Source organism: Porites lutea, chromosome 14 (genome assembly GCF_958299795.1).
Source record: "Porites lutea chromosome 14, jaPorLute2.1, whole genome shotgun sequence".
In the NCBI taxonomy this organism is placed as follows: domain Eukaryota; kingdom Metazoa; phylum Cnidaria; class Anthozoa; order Scleractinia; family Poritidae; genus Porites; species Porites lutea.
Window position 1 is genome coordinate 21558455 of NC_133214.1, and position 18567 is coordinate 21577021.

At 39.2% G+C, this 18567-nt stretch overlaps 1 protein-coding gene across 1 annotated transcript; it reads right to left on the reverse strand.

Annotated features, from left to right (window-relative positions):
• Positions 1–2788: 2788 nt before the first annotated feature.
• On the reverse strand, positions 2789–18338 carry LOC140924132 (lupus La protein-like). Its single transcript, XM_073374151.1, has 14 exons — positions 18073–18338; positions 16706–16775; positions 14961–15001; positions 14190–14255; positions 13131–13232; positions 12593–12655; positions 12239–12384; positions 6451–6507; positions 5997–6063; positions 5774–5851; positions 5625–5684; positions 4461–4578; positions 3869–3934; positions 2789–3507 (listed from the first exon to the last, which is right to left on the reverse strand). The coding sequence occupies exons 1-14, from the start codon at positions 18148–18150 to the stop codon at positions 3320–3322; spliced, it is 1200 nt and encodes a 399-aa protein (XP_073230252.1). The 5' UTR covers positions 18151–18338; the 3' UTR covers positions 2789–3319.
• Between the last annotated feature and the right edge of the window lie 229 nt (positions 18339–18567).

Consider the following 18567-nt stretch of genomic DNA (forward strand, 5'->3'; position numbering starts at 1 on the left):
GGCTGCAGTGAATTTGTGCTTTTCATGTGTAAATCCGGAGATAAAAACCTAAAACTGGTAATAAAAGTAAATAGAGTTGAACAGTTCTCAACAGTAGAGCTCTTTCTTATGTTTTAATATCGTTAAAGAAGCTAAAACGAATCTGACACCGGAACACCAGTGTTTGCGATGCGAGCTGAAAGAGTGACAAGGATCATTTCATTTTTAGTCATCAGTTTAATCCGCTCCGTAGGAAGCGGAAACCGGGAGGAGCCAACTTTTTTTGCCTTCAGGAGCACATTTTTCAATTTTGTTTTACAACCCCATTTCATTCCTCTTTTTCAGGTCAGTGTTTTATGCGATAAAAATGAGTGATCGCGAGGAATCCCTCCTTTTTTGAGTTGAAAATCTGTTAATACAATACAATTATATGTTTTTAACTCAACCGTGAAATTCTTTCTTCCTCTCTATAACTTAGCTAACTTGTGTATATCCTTGTGCATTCGCTGCCACCAGGGCGGATAAAGATTGGGCGATGAAACGAGCGCGTCCGAGCAAAAAGGTGTGATGCAGTGGACTGGGACTCTGCTTAGAAATGTCGCTTGTTTTCGACTTCGGTCAGGGCTTGCGATGTGGTTTGTACATTAGACACTAACGCTGTCACAGAATCATGGCGGCTTGATTTGTTTTCGTACACTTCTTCCTCGTTCCTTTGTGCTGGTACGCTGTCTCCGGGAGGCAAATGTTGCTATTTTTTTGCGGGAGGTTTAGTTGGAGTAGATAAACATCTCTTTCAAAGGGTTTCTTTTATTACTTCCATGACTCTACCACTGAATTATATTTGCGTTCTGCTACTCGCCAATGTCGATGTTATTCCAAAACAAAAACAATAAAGTACTGTCTAAAACACAAAGGAAAATCTCATCCATGTCATCCATGGCAAAAATAAAAGACAGCAGATCGTTTTTCATAACTAGATGACGTGTATTTTATAAATGCGTGCAGCTCGTGCAAGGTGCAATTATGCTAATTTCAATCACCATCATCCTTCCTTTTAATTTTGAAAAAAACATCTCATACGTCTTTCTGTTTCTTCGAAACTTCAAAATTAGTTTCCCCTCATCTTTAACTGTTTACCTTGTTTTTGTTTTAGAGAGAAAAACGGAGAAAAAACCTTACAACTAACCTCAATAAATTTTGTTTTCATGCGGTTGCCGGATTTGAAACGCATTGCGCGAATCGTCATGTCGCGTTGCACCCGAGAAGCAAAGTTTGAAGAAGTACAACGCCACTATATCAATATATATCAATCTAATTTTTTGATATGTTATATAAAATTTATCCCCCTTTAACATATGTAAAAACTGAGGTTAAGAAGTGTTAAGCTTTTGCAAACGAAACGGCGAAAGACGATTAGGTGATATTTAGTGGAAGGAGGAGGTATTCAACACTTTCAAATTAAACTCAAATTTTGGCATTATACGACCAACAAGTTTGACTTATAGACGTACAGACACAAACATATGAAACTGTTTATTGATATTGTTATGAAACGAATTTATCTATTTAACATTGTAGCCTGAAATTACAGAAAGAAAATAGGATTTCCGGTTTGCAAAAAGCAAAATTTCGCCTGCCTTGAAGCGCACCGGAAGCGCGGAAAGAGCGCTCGTGCCAGTCTTACTCCGCATCACACATTAAATGAAGAGCGGAGCGCTCGTTTCACCGCCCAACCTTTATCCGCCCTGGCTGCCACTGATTGCCTCCGCCATTTTTGTTCGGCTCATCATTGACTCGTCCCAGGCTTCAAAATTCCTCTTTTCTCTCTCGTGCAACCATGGATGACTGGTGAGTTTGTGAATTCAATCACCTTTGTTCTTTTGTTTTTCTGTGACATCTGTCAGTTAAGACTAAGAATAGTTTGTACCTAAATAACTTCCCAAAATCAAAGTCTAAAATCCATTTACCTCATTAGGCACAGTTGGAGTGCCTTTGATAAAAAACGCCTCAGATGATCCGAGGCCAATTTTCAGTGGTTTAAGTTTGTCCCATGGTGCCACCATTACAAGAACTTTTGCGTATCTAACTTGGTCATTGTTTTTATTTAGGTATGTGCACAAACGGTTGTCAGAGCAGTACACGTTAAATCGGCTTAAGAACGCACGTAAAGTCATTTCAAGTCATGGTGAGCCGATCTAGATTTCACCAGTTTTTGTTTCATTTTTACGTATTACCAGCGGAAATCACCGACGTTCTCCTCGACTCTGTTATAAATTAGCTTAACCCTCGCGCACGGGTCAAATCCACACACACCCCATCCATTTGACTCGTTTCTGTGCCCTAACAAATTCGGGGGAGGTACTATAGTCAAAGATAGATCTCCGGCCCTGCGCTATGAAAGGACGCTTATTCACGAGATTAATTCGATACAATGAGAAGAGCAATACAATAACTGAAACGATGTTGCTTGCTTCTAAGACAATGATTTACAGCTGCTATAGAGTGGTTTTCGTTTGAGTGTCGTAAAACCAAAACCAAAGTAATTACTCTGGCCAATCACATAGGACACAGACAATGCATTGAACCAATCAAAACTCGAAGTAATTACATGTGGCTGACGCAAAGCGCGGGAAAATGCATGCGAGCGCGTCACAATTGGCTTTGGTTTTACTTCTGATTGGATGAAAAGGTGGCGCGAATCTTTTAAGCCAATCGCATCGTGTAGAAAGTGCAAAACCAATTACTTTTCGACACTCAAATGAAAACCGCTCTATCTTAAAATAATAGAGCTACTTCCTATACTACAAAGTGAACAGATTTCTCAAGTAATGTGCTCTGATTTGCAAACTTTACTCTTCAAGGACATTATCCACTGGATGATCTTGGCCACTGACCGATAAAATACAAGCGTCATCGTTCGTTTACAACTAGTACATGTACGTAGGCTTACGCACTTTTGGTACCGTTCATTATAAGGTATAACCTTTGGACTCTCTGGCCTTTAAAATTTCTTTGTCCGACAGTAAAAAACAAGAGAGTAACTACTCAAAATAAAACATTGTGCCTCAGTGCGTTGGTGTTAAGTAAACTGTACAGGATGGTCCGCACATTTGAGGCGCAGAATTTGGGTGCTGATACCGTTGAAGTGTTATTACTCTACAGTGACAATCTCCGTCAGTCACACCACACAAGAGATTCTATTTTAGTTTAGAACTCGAAAATCCCAAAGAGTATTGAGAAAAAAAAGTTGTAAAGGACTGCACTGAAGAACAAAATGGATCTATCGATAAAAACATAAATAAATTTCAATCCCTGTAAAAAAAAAGTCTCCACCGACGCATCAATCTTCTTCAGTCTTTACTTTCTTTTCCGCTGGTTCTCCGTCATCGAACCGCGTGTGCGTTGCTTTTTGCGTTTCATCGTCTTTTTCTTGGCCTGGTTTGTTTTGTTGTCTGTCGAAGCTTCTGCGTTTTCCGCGTCCACGGCCGCCTCCAGAGCGTCCACCTTGATTTCCACGAAATTTCTTCCCTGTAAGAGTAAAATATATTAAAATAAATCATCTTAAAATTTCATCGCCTTTTCACGCTTATTTTTGAAAAGAAATATATCAAGAGCCCATCACTCTGTGACTCCATCATGAATGTTTAACAGCTGAATTTATTTGTTTATGAGGTGAAGCCATGTATGGGCTGACTCGAATGCTAATGACCAAAAATGTAAACAACAACGACAGCAGAGTTTCGCTTTTAAGCCAAAACTGATTCCTAAGTAAAACATCTTGGCTGCAAGGGGGGGGGGGGGGGGGGATGACTGGCGCCATGTTTTAAAACTCTATTCCTCCTTCCTTACCATTATTTAACTACAATGTTCAAAGGATGTGTTTCATTACCTTTCTTTTGTTTGGCTTTTTCTCTATCTTCTTGAGCCTTTTTCCAGTAACTTTTCTCTTCATCACCTACGAAACCAGGCGTCGCGTTAGAAAAACATATTAACATGAGACGTCAATAGATTACAAGGCAATTCTCCCAAAACAAGAAAAATACGCAGTTGAGACTTCCAGTTGGCCTACATTTTTCTCAGGAAAAGTAAAGCGGTTAAAATACGCAAGCAAGCGCGAAAATCGCCATCCGCGAGGAATGCGACACGCGCTCTGGTCCCAAGGAGAAAGAGCACCATTTTGGTAATCAGTCTTTGGCTGCCTGCTTATAACGTGATCATCACGTGCGTAGCAACTTCAAGCGTCAACAGTTGGTCACTACACACGGCGACTCGTTGCGCCGCTGACTAAAAAGTCTCAGGACTTGATGACATTCGACAAAGAAACTGGGACGAGTTAGCTTTTGCAAAGACTTCTGGGATCGTGCCGTTCTGCTATTGGCTAATTTTCCGCTATCCCAGGTAACAGTCCTAGAAGTCTCTGCGAGAGTCAACTCGGCTCAGTGTACTCTTCGTTTCTGAAAAGGAGAATTTTACTAACGTACCCTCTAGTACCCGGAGAGTTGCCTCCGCCTCTCTGATGGCAATTTTCCCATCACCTTTTGCCTTCAGAGCATCAATGACTCGCTGAGCTCCACCTTCTTTGGAAAAACGAACATGACCCTACAATATAAAAATAGATAGTACACACGTCATTTACAATACTAATAGTAATGACCAATTAGGTGCACGTCTGAAAAGGAGGCCGGAATGATGGGAAGGACTTCATAAAGACGAAGCAAAGGAAATTCCTACTGTGAAGAGATAAGCTATTCCTTTAAAAGAAAAAAAGAAAGAGTTCGACTTCATGAGCACAAAGCAAAGGGAATGACTTCTTTGAGAGAATGTAAAAAATAATATCTTAAAAAATAAATACATACAAACATAACAATATTAGTAACCCAACGGGCGGAAGAAACACCAAATTCCGGCATTCATTTTTTGAGAAAGTCGAGCTGTGACTATTCTTGTCTGCTAACGCAAAAAGAAAAAAACATGCCAATACATCATTTTAAAAGAGACTTTGGCAAAGTTTCAACTATTTGTGGTTCGCAGCAATGGTGGATACCATGTCTTTTTGTCAGTTCTTGAGGGAGACTGAGAGTTATTCGCATATGCCGTCACTTGACAACTGACAACGTTCTCACGTTTTGAAATTACGACCCCCTATATTCAGCAAATGTCCCAAATTCTTTTAACTGGTGAGAGATAGTGCCACTACGGAGACCGGCAAAATCACTGAACGTGGTTTTTAACAAGCATGACCGAAACGTTGAACTCAACTAATCCAGTGAGTGACCAGATCGGGATTCACATCGGTACCCGCTACCGATTTCGATTCCGACGAGTTGATCACCCGGAAACACTGCTTCCTATCAAGTCTCGTTCAAAAAAACTGATTATTTGACACACTTCACCAACCGGAAAAAAAAATTTAAAGTACTTTTGGTAAGTCTGTTGAGACACTCGCTGGCGTGTTTCATCTGATCTCTTAACAATTCAAAGTCAGTTTAAACACAATCCACTGTAGCTCCTGTTTTCCCGTCCACTCTAGGAGCCTCTTGTGTTTATGAAATATGTACTGAGCATAATGTGATACAAATGTAAAGCGATTAATTTTGCCCCACTTGAAAAGTGAAAACACAGTGTTGAATGAGCCGTGCACAAACCTCGCTATCTCCTCTGGTAAAGTCAACCCACGCGATATCCTCGTGCTCTCCAAACAGGCTCTATATAAGCAATGCAAAGAGCGCATCGTGAGATTAACGCAAAAAGATCTGAGTTCACAAGAAATCAAGAAAATCAAACTGCTCCATACTTTGAGGTCTTCTCGCGACGTTTGTTCTCCCACATTTTTAAAATGCAGCACGCATCCGCTATCATACTTTAGAGACTCCTACAAAATAACAAAGCGTAGGTAAGGAAAAAGGCCGTTTTAAGCATCAATAAAAACATGAAAAATTATTTCCGTTCTACTCCACACATGACACTAATGGGGAGAATAACCTCCAACAAAAATTTCCAATTTCAAGCCAGTATACCTCTTCGTTTTCGTCTTCATCTTTCTTTTCCTCTTTTGTTTCTTTCTGTTTCTCGCCTTCTTCTTCTCTAATTTATTAAAACGTAAAGTAAAGAAGTTCTGTAAGTATTTCTGAAAATTACTTTTAAAAAACGCAACCTGGGGCTCATTTCTTTAAAGTCCTATTTGCCCCCTTTGTTAGCCTACAGACACGGTCATACTTCCTTGAAACACTTCTAAAAAACACAGGAGACTTGACTGTGTCGTATAGACAGCACACATGTGGCTCCCCTTTCTCCCCCCCCCCCCCCCCCCCCCCCCCTCTCCCCCCAGTGTTGGTTTGACGGGTTTACTTGAGAATATACCTCCTGAAAATCAACATTTAAAGGGAAGGAGGTCAAAAATCGGCTAGCGTTTCAACAATTATGACCGGGATTGTAGATGGTCAGCTGAATGGTGAGCAAAAAATGGCTTACTTCTGTTTCTCCTTTTTCTGTTTGAATTCTTCCTCTTTCTTTTTAAAGTAGTCAGACCTGTGATAAGGTAATAATAATCCCTTTAAAATACATTAATAATTGAAATCACTTTCAAACCCTAACTTAAGTTATACCATGCAAAAGACTTGTCAAAGGCCTTGCTCTGTCAGTAGGAAGGTGAGGCAAAAGCGTTTTTGAGCCACAGACACACCTCAAACAGAGGTGAGCCCTTTTCCCTTTTAATAGAGACCTTTAGATTCAAGGACGAGTACGAGATTTGACTTCAAGTTTTTTCGCATATTCTCAAAATATAGACTCCCCGAAAAGCTTCATTTTACCATTTTTCACTTGGAAAGTTAGCACTGTTACCTTTAGTGAAGGAGGTTACACCCTCTCCCGATCGCAAAATGATAAAACTTCTAACATTTGATAACTTGTTTTCCCCACTTTGACATTAGAGGATGTTAGCATCGACAACGAGTACGAGTTCTAGAACGAGATCAGCGATTTTGCGTACTGCGCATCCGTTCTGCGCATCTCCACGTTTTCAAGTCGTCCTGTCAAGTTGAACTACGACGAGTTCTCACCAAAAACTCGAAGTGGGTAGAACGACTGGGAAGAGCTGGTTTTCAAAGGTAAATTCCGATCGTTTAATGCAGTTTCTTTTCGTTTCTAGCCTCTCTTTATCATCTTGAACATTCCTTATAACATTCCTTTTGAAGGGGAGGAAAAGCAACCGAACGCGATATTTCCTACACAGAGTAAATTTGCATTTACCCGGGAATGTTGCATGTCTCTCCACAAACCTCGCAGGCTCACGAAATATATAACTTGGTCGAAAATATCCCAACAGTCGAAGATATCAATAAAGAATACTTACTTCTTTATCCAGTGTGGTTGTTGTGTTGAATTTGATGGGTTTTAGCGTGTTTTAAGACCGCGACTAACCATCCTTCGAGTTAACTCGAAAAATCGATTAAGAAGCAGTCTTGAACGTTTTTTAGAGTCATTTTTTTGATTTCGAAATTGTTGTGGAAGCGCTACCTCGACTCAAATTTGGCGCCCAATCATGCGGAATCCCATAATTTTGTTTTCTATGAACTCGAACTCGGTGTCATCGCTAACATAGAAAGCTGAGAAAACGACTTCGAGTACGAGTACGGCTTGAAGTCGTTCTCCTACCCGTACTCGTTGTTGATGCTAACATCCTCTATTCTCGCTAAAACTCGTACAAGAGTGACAACGGCTACCACGTTTTCCCGCCAAAATGACGCTGGTTCACGCTTAAGCCCTAGCTACAAAAAAACGGGTGAATCCAAGATGGCTGGACGCGTTACCACGTTGTCCGTTAATTTTGGCCTCCTGCTCTGCCTGTTTCTTATCTTGAATGGCATAAAACAAAACAAATCATCAACGAAGCCACTAAGCAATAGTAGCAACCTATATTTTGCTTCCCAAGAAGCTTGCAGGATTAAAATTCAATCTTTTCACTCTCTGGCACGGCGTCCAGCAAAACACCAAGCAGTCGGAGCTTTCCAGAAAGGCTTTATTACGTGCAAGCTTATACTTCATGGCTCTCTAGCCTTGGCTCTAATAGCGCTTGCCGGAGATGTTGAACTCAACCCTGGATATAGGAGTTTGGAGGATGTTAGGAGTTCACGAGGATTGAGGCTTGCTCATCTAAATATTCGAAGCTTGAGGAACAAATCAGACTCGCTGCGCCTGGAGGGTTTGGATAACAGAACGATCGATATTCTTACACTCAGTGAGACTTGGCTGGATGACTGCTATGAAGACTCTCATGTTATTATTCCAGGATATAATTGCATTCGCCTGGATAGGTCTGGAGCCAAAGAAGGTTTTGGTGGAGTAGCAATCTATGTAAAGGAAGGCTTGCCGTTTCGTGTTAGGAATGATCTTTACTCAGCCGCAAATGAATGTCTATGGATTGAGCTATCGCGCACTAAATGTCGCCCAGTATTGATTTGTTGTGCATATAGAGCCCCCGGTTTTGACTTTGCGAACTTTATTTCAAACTTGGAGATATCTATGACGAAAGTTAACCTGGAAAAATGTGATTTCGTGCTTCTTGGCGACCTAAATGCAAATATGCTGCCATTTTCAAGAAAGAAAGAAAAACAAGAGCTTAAAAAATTTGCAACTTCACACGATCTTACGCAACTCATTACTGAGGCCACCCGAGTGACGGAAACCTGTCAATCCTTGCTTGACGTGATTTTAGTGAACAATGATCACCGCATCAATGACTCCGGTGTTGTTCCTGTTTCGCTGAGTGATCACTACCTCGTCTATTGTGTTTTAAAAGCAGGTGTAATTAAGGCACCACCGAAGACAATTGAATACCGCTCTTATAAAAACTTTGATGCGAACACCTTCCTAGCGGACTTGAATAACGTCCCATGGCACATCATTGAAAACGAGGAAGACATCGACGACGCCGTGTTTATTTGGAATCACTTGTTTTCTGAAATAGCTGACCTGCATGCGCCCGTGAAAAGGCGAAGAATACGAGGTGTTCCGCTCCCGTGGTTGAATGATACAATCAGTGAGGTGATGAAGGATCGTGATTTTCACCATCGTAAAGCCGTGAAAACCAATTCTGCTTTTCACTGGGCTCGCTATAGAAAGTTAAGAAATAGGGTCAATCGTGAAGTCAAGGCAGCAAAATCCAAGTATTATTGTGACTTGATTTTAGAGGCTAAAGGGGATTCAGGAAAGATCTGGAAGGCGGTGAATGAGGTGTCTTCGCGCAAGACTAAATCCTCGAGCCCACAATGTATCGTAGTTGATGGTGTTGAACACACCACCCCAGCCTCTATTGCATCCGTGCTCAACTGTTATTTCTCATCCATTGGCAGAAGTCTTGCAAATAAAATATCAGCTGCTGCTATGTTCCCAGTCAGATCGGCCACGATGCTACAGTCTTTCTCGCTTGACGAAGTTGATGAGAAAACAGTACTCAAGCATCTGCTTTCTCTAAAGACAAATAAAGCTATTGGCTTGGACAACATCAGTGCGAGACTTTTAAAGTATGGCGCGCGTGCTATTTGTCCCTCGATCACCAAGTTACTGAATCTCTCTATTCGCACTGGCAATTTTCCTGAAATATGGAAATGCTCGAAAGTGGCTGCACTTTTCAAAACTGGAGATAGGAGAGATGCGTCAAATTATCGCCCAATTTCTATTCTGCCAACAATGAGTAAAATTCTGGAAAAAGTCGTCCATTCCCAATTCTATGACTTTCTGAATTCAAATAATCTCCTTTCAAGCAAACAATTTGGCTTCCGTCCCAAACTGTCTACAACATCGGCTCTCACCAGTTTTGCAGATGAGGTCCTATTGCATATGGAGAGTGGAGAACTGTGCGGTGCAGTGTTCCTAGATCTGACCAAGGCATTCGATACCGTTGACCATACGATCTTGCTATCTAAATTGTCGGCTATCAATGTCTCGCCCAGCACTCTACAGTGGTTCAAGTCTTACCTGAATCATCGTAAACAGCGGACTGCCTGTAGCGATGCTGTGTCTGACCCTCTCCCGATGACCTTTGGGGTACCACAGGGGAGCATTCTAGGACCGCTTCTCTTCTTGGTTTATATTAATGACCTTCCGCTGGTTATAAAGAATTGCGAAGTGACTTTGTATGCTGATGACACGGTCCTGTACTACTTTGCTAAAGAGCCACACCTGTTAGAAGAGGCACTAAATGATGATCTCTTGAAAGTTGCCCAGTGGTTACATGGAAATAAGTTAACTTTAAATCTTACTAAGACGAAATCCATGATTATAGGCAGTAATAGGAAACTTGTTGGTATTTCCTCTTTCACGTTATCTATTTTTGACACTGATATAAATTCTGTAAGTAGTTTTAAATATTTGGGAGTTATGTTGTCTTCAACTTTCACATGGTCCGACCATATTGAGTATATTTCATGTAAGGTTAATAAAAACCTTGGTCTTCTACGTAGGATTAAGTATTATTTACCTTATGATGCCCGGTTACTTTTTTATAATAGCTTAGTGCTACCTATTTTTGATTATGCTGATTTAGTCTGGGGTGACAAGGACAATGTCTCACTTATGAAGGAATTGCAAATTCTCCAAAACAAAGCAGCTAAGTTGATATTAGATAGATCACCTCACTCCTCATCCACCGATGCATTGATTGTCTTGAGATGGCTGAATCTTGAAGAACGTAGGAAATGTCATCGATGTATATATGCATACAAGTGTATTAATGGCCAACTTAATCATTCTTTGGACATTGTAAGAAAGAGTGATATACATTCCTACAATACGCGCAATAACGATACTATCAAGCTCCCCAAAATTAAATATAATTGGGGAAAACAACGTTCGCGGTACCACTGTTTCAAAGACTTTAATGAATTAGAGAGAACTGTAAGAAACTCAGCAAGTTTTCCAATTTTTAAGAAGTGTCTTTTTTCTGCTTTTTATAATTGAGTACTTGTAGTGTGTATGTTTTAATTATTTCTGTAACTGGATTTTAGCTTGAATTTTTTTTTTTTTTTTTTTTTTTTTTTTAATATATATCGATTTTAGCTTAACCTTTTTATATTTTAATTGTATTATATAATATACATCTCGTAATTAGGACCTCTATGTAAACCACTCTTGTGATGGAGCATCCTATTAAAAGATTGTTATTATTATTACTTAGTACTGAGAAAATCTCGCACTCGTTGTCGTACTCATCTTAGAATCTGAAGGTCCCTAATATACCTTGATGCAACCAGATTTGTCTTGCTAAGTGTATTTACTCTTATAGAGACAATGTGCCCGAAAATTTGGGCAAACGCATTGCCTTAGAATGCAAGAAGTCCACTTCCGGTTGACGTGCGTCGTTCAAAAACGTCCTTGCTTAAGCTGACTAGTAACTGAACAGTAGGGGTAGACAGGGGCATAGGAGCTGGGGATAATTGGGGGTGGGAGGGGTGGGAGAGGAAAGAGTGAGAATTAGGCGTTATAAGAGGGCAGGAAATGAATAAAGAAAATTACACAACAATGCTTAATATTTTGCAATCGAAAGATAGCTCAAGGGAGGGATCCAGTAAAAAGGATGGGAGCAGGGAATGCAGGGCACAAGAGGCAGGAGGTTTGAACCCCCTGTCCACTGACAGACTGTGACATTTAATGACATTTTTATTACAGGGGGATAACTGGTAAACACTGTTAAAAGTCATACAAGTTTTCAACATTACATGTATTTTTTTTACACAGACCCTTGTTTTCATGATAAACACTCAAAAAAGTTGTAGCTTTTCTGTTGTGTGATAAAATGAATTAAGTTCCATCAATTTTGCAAGAACTGCGGTTGAAAAGCAATGCAGTCTACTAGAAAGCTATCCATTTGGGGGAGTCACAAGAATTCATGCCAGAACCACATGTGAATGGAGATGCAAGCGCATTCTCTCACAAAAATTAGAGAGCTTGTTTACAGGTGAAAGGCAATGAGGAACCACAGCACGTTTTATTACTAAGATGAAATATGAATGTAACCCTCAGGTAGTATTTTGTTCTTGTCAGTTTCAAAGTCATTAGTACAGTGTACTTCAGATAATACTCCTGCCCAGTGTGATGGATTTACATGTATCAATAGCATAGGGGTATCCCAGCCCCTCAAACACCCTACTCCGCCAATTAATAGTACCTGCCAACAATTGAAACTTTACACAAACATACAGTGTACTGTCAGGAGAGAAGCCATTTTAGGGACAACTCTTCCTGATTAATGAAGAATACTTACTTCATCATTTTAATGAGCTCCTGTTCATTGTATTTAAGTGCTTCTGTTGCCACAAATGCCTTTGCCTCATCGACAGTGGAGAATTCAACAAACACAGATCCTTTAAATAAATGGTTTTCGCCTCTCCTCATTTTGATCAGCACGGCCTTTCAACAGTTTAAAAAAAAGGAACACAAGTAAATCATGGCAAAAAGTAGTGTTTAAGAGGCTTGAACGCAGGATCCACTCTGTCCACTGGCTGGTTATAAGAATACTAATAACAATGTACAATTTCACGTACCAAAATTGATGCTACGACTAAACTGACAAAGGAAAAGTCAGGTCTAAGATTTAAGAATTAAACATGTACTTTACCTTTCCTTTATCTAAAAAGAATTCCTCCAGTTGATCAATAGTTGTTTCTGCAGGGAAACCTTTCTGCAAGGAAATTAAACCAAACTAACAATGAAGATTTAAAAAAGACTCAAATGGTTATTCATTATAAGCTTCTTTGAAATCCTAATAAAGGTTACATGACAGATGTTGTGTAAACTACATTGGTATGCATTGTCAATGATTTGCACAGCATTTAAAATATAGAGAAAACGAAAGGAATTGTGAAAATAACCCCCTACTCTTTGATATGAGTTATATGCAGTTCAAGATCTAGAGCCCGGTCACTGGGACAAAAAAAAAATTTGGTGTTGCATAGGAAGGAGTGCAGCCTGCTGACTGTATAGAAGTATATGTACAGTCTGTAGGGGTGCACAGATGATTTCCTAATAAAAGATAAAACACTTTGGCATATTTGGCTAGCTTTTTGAAACTGAGAAGCAATTGTGCTGTTATACGGTTTTAATGTTACCCCAATTTCACTGTATAATTGAACAGCATATTGCTTTACAAAACTTACACAGTAAACTGTTTTGGTTTTAGCATCATATCTTGCTTCTGCAGTTTCCTCAGGAAGAGGTTTTGTTGTAGCTCTTCTTACTTTCTTATTATCTTCACTGACCTAAAAAAATAAAAATAGTATTTTACAGTGCCGCTACTTTCTGTACTGTTGTAAATTGACAGAATTGAAGTATAGCAGTACCTATACCTGCCAACTTTTTCTGAGATATAAGCGTGAGATTTTTATCCTGGGATTTCTGGGATTTTTGAAGAAGACACGATCATTTCCGAAGATTCCCGAAGAAGTCCAAAGTCTTCTGAAGAAGTCCGAAGACGTCCGAAGTCTGCCGAAGGCGAAGTTATCGAGAAAACGCTTATCCACAAAATCAGAGATCACGAGGAAGGTATTGTCATTTATTCATTATACACATGGTTGTCGTTCCTTACATGGGTCTGAGTTAACATATTTTTGGAAATTGTGTCAAGCAAGACGGCAACAACTCACATTTTTCAATCAGGTGTGAGAAATTGGCCCGCAATTGTAAGCCGGCGTGAGATTGAAGTTTTCAACCCGCAGGCGTGAGAGTTGGCAGGTATACAGTACCTTAAGTCAGTTTATTTCTAGGCAATTAATACTTTTGCTAAACCTTACTTTTTTTAAAAAAAATACTTCTTCAACCTCAACTCTCTCACAGCAACCACTTCTCATAAGTGACCAACTCCGATAAGCAACCATGTTGTAAATAACTGCTTTTTCTCTCAGTTAAATACTGTTATTAAAAAACTCTCTCTTATATCAGTTAAGTTTGAGCTTACATTTTATTGATTTTTCCTTAAAACAACCACCTCCCATAAACAACCACAATGTCATGCTCCAAGGGTGGTCAAGAGAGTTGAACATGTGTTATAAGCTCAAAGATTTTTTGCTTCTTACAATAATATTTCTGAAAGCACACACAGCCTTTATAAATACACAACAAGTCTAAATTCACATGTACAAATAACACTGATACATCTTACTGAAACTACATTCAAGAGCAGCAATGTACCGGTATTTAAACATACATTTGTAACGTACCTCAACCAGGCCAGCTTCTGATTTTCTGAGAGCTTTGGCTATAGCATCTGTATCTGTTGATAGAGCCTAAAAATCATGGTTCTGTCAGTCTCTAGGCCAAACGTGGCAAAGCACTATCCACCAAATAGATCACTATTCAGCATAAAAGTATCAGGGAAACCATTGTGCCATCTACTAGATATAGAGGATATTACATGGCCGAGAGGAGATACAAAATTTCTCTTCAAGTGTTGAAAAATATTTCAGGAGTGAGGGCAGCGAACGAGTGAAATATTTTTTTCAACAAGAGAAGAGAAATTTCGTATGTCCAAGCGGCCATGTAATGTTCTATTTATTATATAAACACCAATGAAATACCAAACCGTTTTACTTAAATAGTTTGTTGGTGTGAAAGGTGCTATTTATTATTTATATGTAGCCACAGCAACAGTGATATTTTCACATGTGAAGATAACATGTTATTTTCACATGTGAAGATATCAAGTTTTCGAGCGAAAGCTCACTTGGTATTTCATTGGTGTTTATGTAATAAAGAGATTTATCCACCTTTTTAACAACTGGGCTGGTTGTTTATAATTTATCTGCTTTCACTCTGAAGAACTCCACTCCTATCACCATTGTCAGTACCAACCCATGTACTTAACCGTCCAACTCCAGTCAAAATACCCCTTACATACACCAACACATCCCTCATACACTGTAAACACCTTCTGGTATCTTCTTGTTATAGAGAAAGAATGGGGCAAGATAAAACAAATGTGAGCTTCTTACCTTAAGTCTGTTGAAAGTTGTTAGGCACTCAAGCGTCACCCCTGTGATTTATAGCAAGTCTTGTCAAGAAAACTACAGATTACAGTGAGAATAAATAATACTGTAATATTTTATTTTGTATATTAATCTTCTTGAGATATTTAAATTTGAATTAAGAGAGAGTGAGTACATTTTATGTTTTTTTTTTTATTTTGCTCACTCAATATACCTGCACAGACTGTGTTCCCCAGGGGCCCCACTCACATATTTTAATGATGGGGGGGTCCGACAGAGGTTCATATTTTAAACCAAAAAAAATCCCAACTTCAGAATTTGTCTACCCAAAAAAATCCCTACTTTTTTAGCATACCCAAAAAAATCCCTCAGTGTTTTTGCATCAGCAAATTTTATTATTTATCTTCTGAAATAACTGAGTCAGCGACACATCTTTGTATGGGTTCGTAAACCACTTTGGCAAGCTTGATGTTATGTTACTAATATTTTCAACTGAACTTCTTCATACAACAAAAATGGGATCACAACTGACTGGACCTCTTAGCTCTTGCTGGAACTCAACAGCATTGACTCCCAGTTTCAGTTTAGTTTACAAAATCAGTTTTCCTTGCCTTTATTTTTACATAGCAACATGATCATTTGATAATAGATATATATCAGCGAGTAAACATCTAATTCATAAAATGTTTACTTTGAAAACAGTGTTTCCATTGTGGTCTTGATGACTGGCTTGAAAGGCCTTGAATGATGTGACCTATTGAATATTTCTCTCTGGATTAGATGCGCATAGAGCGCCGGTAATTACTTTTCAAATAGATTACAATCTCAGAAATATCCCGTAATACCACACAAACAGTAAATTGCGCTTATCTTATTGTTGATTTGAGCTGATGAAAAATACAATACCCCAAAAAATCCTTGTTTTGTTTTCGCGACCCAAAAAAATCCCGGCGTCTTTCATAGACCCAAAAAAATCCCTTTTGGCCAAAATGTCAGACCCAAAAAAATCCTTCGGACCCCCCCGTCATTAAAATATGTGGGTGGGGCCCCTGGGCTGTGTTCTCCCTAAAGTTTAGATCAGTAGGAAAGGGACCATTCATGGCCAGTAAGGCAAAAAATATACACCAAAGGTGCACTTTCCTGGTGGGGGGGAGGCGGGGCATGGCCCTCCCTCACTTGGAAATTCAGGAGCTTACTGAAATGTCATTCCCTCATTTTAATACCTATTTTACACAAATTGGCCGTTGTTATCTTTAGACAACAATAAAAAAAACCTTTGATTCTAATAATTTTACTCTCTCTTCAATGTTCTCTTTCCAAAATGAGTGGCCCATAAAAACAAAAGCTGTGTATACTTTAGTACTTTTCCATATATTCATTCATTTCCTTGTGAAAATAGGATCAGATCACAATTTAATTTTAGTAAACCTTTAATCAGTTGCAAGCAGTAAGAAGTGTTGCTTCAAGCAGTAAATTTTACTGGTTATCACCTGATAAGGAGAACACTGCCTGCACAAGCTAAACGGTATTATGAAGGGGATGGGATATAAACAAAGACATATGGAAAAACTGGCATTTGATTGAGTGATAAATTCTCCCTTGTGTCATAAGCAATCATGAGAAGAATGAAAGCAAAATGTTAAAGTCTATCAGCATCAACTGAGTGAGTTTGGTGCTACAGAGCTTACCCTGTATTTGTATTCTCTAGTTAATTGAAAAGTGATTTTAAGGACATGGGTATGAAAGGATACATCCTTCATCTTCATCAACCTTCTGTCGGAGAAATTTGTCCCTGGGTAGATTCTTATCACCAAAATAAAACTGCAACAACAATTTGAATGTTACTATTGGTTAATATCCTTCACACCCATGACAACACAAGATTATGTATACAACTCATCTAACCAGGATGTGATAACTTTGAACAAATTAAGCTCAAGTCTCTGAACCAATAGAGAGAAGTATAGATTTCAGGTACAGCCCTACCCTGAACAGGGATGGTGGTAGTTTCCAGTTTTCACTTAGCTGGGGAAATTTAAGCATCTGATAAGACGTTAGGCTGGGGTCCAACACTCCAAACCAAAGCTACAGTCTGGTATTACTTTCAAATGGTTGTCAGGGTTACACAGTGATCATGCAGGGTTCTAGCAGTAGCAGGAAGCTTTGCCTTTGCTCTACACTGGGCTGAAGATTCAAGTTTATTCAAGTATCTTCAGATTTGTTAAATACAGGTAGGTATTTTAGACAATTTCAGTGAACTGCTTTCAGTTCCCTAGGCTATTAATAATGAGCACAGTGTTAAATCACAGGGTCAATGGGATGTTCCATTTTTTATCCGCATCCCCTTAAGGATGATGGTTTTTGAACAGGGGGGTTCGGATTTTTCCGTCAAAGAAGCCCACAAAATTTTGACCCTTCATACAAATTTTTCAAAGGTGCCGACAAAAAAAGAACCTGGGTTCAGATTCCTGTCAACTCTAAGGAGTGCAGATAAAAAATGGAACCTCTCAACCCATGACCAGACAGTAGTGAACAACATGGCAGAATGTTCAAAGAAAACATCCTAGTTATTGATCTACTAGCTAGGGTGACTGAAGAGTTTTACTGTTGTTCTGACCGATAATCATGAGCTAACTTGCTTAATGAATGGAACCTTTAACTGGCTGCATTGCACTGATTGTTACAATTTAAGATGGATGTAAGGCAGACTTGCACAAGTGTCCTATTCTGTCGCGAGTCAATTTGACCATGGGTGACTGTAGCTACTTGATTTTAACAAAGTTCTTAAAATTTATATGTGATACATGTACATGTACAGTAGGCCCCACAAATAGTCAAAACGTCCCTGCATACATGAACGTAGCAACTCTGCAGAGTCATTCTAACGCTTATTCTATTTTCTGCATAAGCAGTTAACACATAAAAGCAAAGTGCTGACATTCAAAGCTGGAACTATAACGCTCTTGGCAAGGATTGGGTTACGAGTTCAAAAATAGCGTCCTTTTCATTTATGGTAGAATTCCGTTTAGCCTTAAAATACTTCTCAGGTGAATAACCATTCGCTGGGATTCTTGGCAGAAAAACAAATTAATAAAAACAAAAATAACCTACAGCTTACCTCGATTTGTTTGATAATTTTCTTTTCAAGGTCGGAAGGAACTTCCGTGTGCCCATTTGTGCCTTCGTTTGCAGCCATTTTGCGATGAAATCTTTGTCTTTTCAAATTAAACTATGTACCTTACTTTGCTTAAGTTTTAGTGAGTCCAATAAGAAGGTTCTATCGGGTAAAACTGAGTAAAAAAGGTAAAAACTGTTTCTGGATTCTGCACGTGGGTTAACAGGCTTTCGGATTTCACCACATTTTCATCAGCTATGAAGTGAACAACCGCTGACAGCATTAACTCTAGTCACGCCAATGATATCTTACGTGACATTCATACAATGCGTGACCTAGGTATCAATCTGTTCAAGTCGTTCAAGCCAGGAGCCGATAAACGTTTAATTGAACCAGGTATAAAAAAAAGCTAAAATACTAATCTATTAAACCACGTCGAGCTAAACAGTGTTTTAACGTGTTCAAGCTTCGGTGCGTGACAACCTTTGTGTCTGGCTT

What these genes read in the sequence shown, in the direction of transcription:
- LOC140924132 (XM_073374151.1), bottom strand. Translation starts at nt 18,150, where the DNA reads ATGGCTGCAAACGAAGGCACAAATGGGCACACGGAAGTTCCTTCCGAC. An exon ending in ATGAAGACGAAAACGAAGAG is followed by an intron (nt 5,852 to 5,996) that starts GTATACTGGCTT and finishes GTTATTTTGTAG; the next exon opens with GAGTCTCTAAAGTATGATAG. An exon ending in TTACCAGAGGAGATAGCGAG is followed by an intron (nt 4,579 to 5,624) that starts GTTTGTGCACGG and finishes TTTATATTGTAG; the next exon opens with GGTCATGTTCGTTTTTCCAA.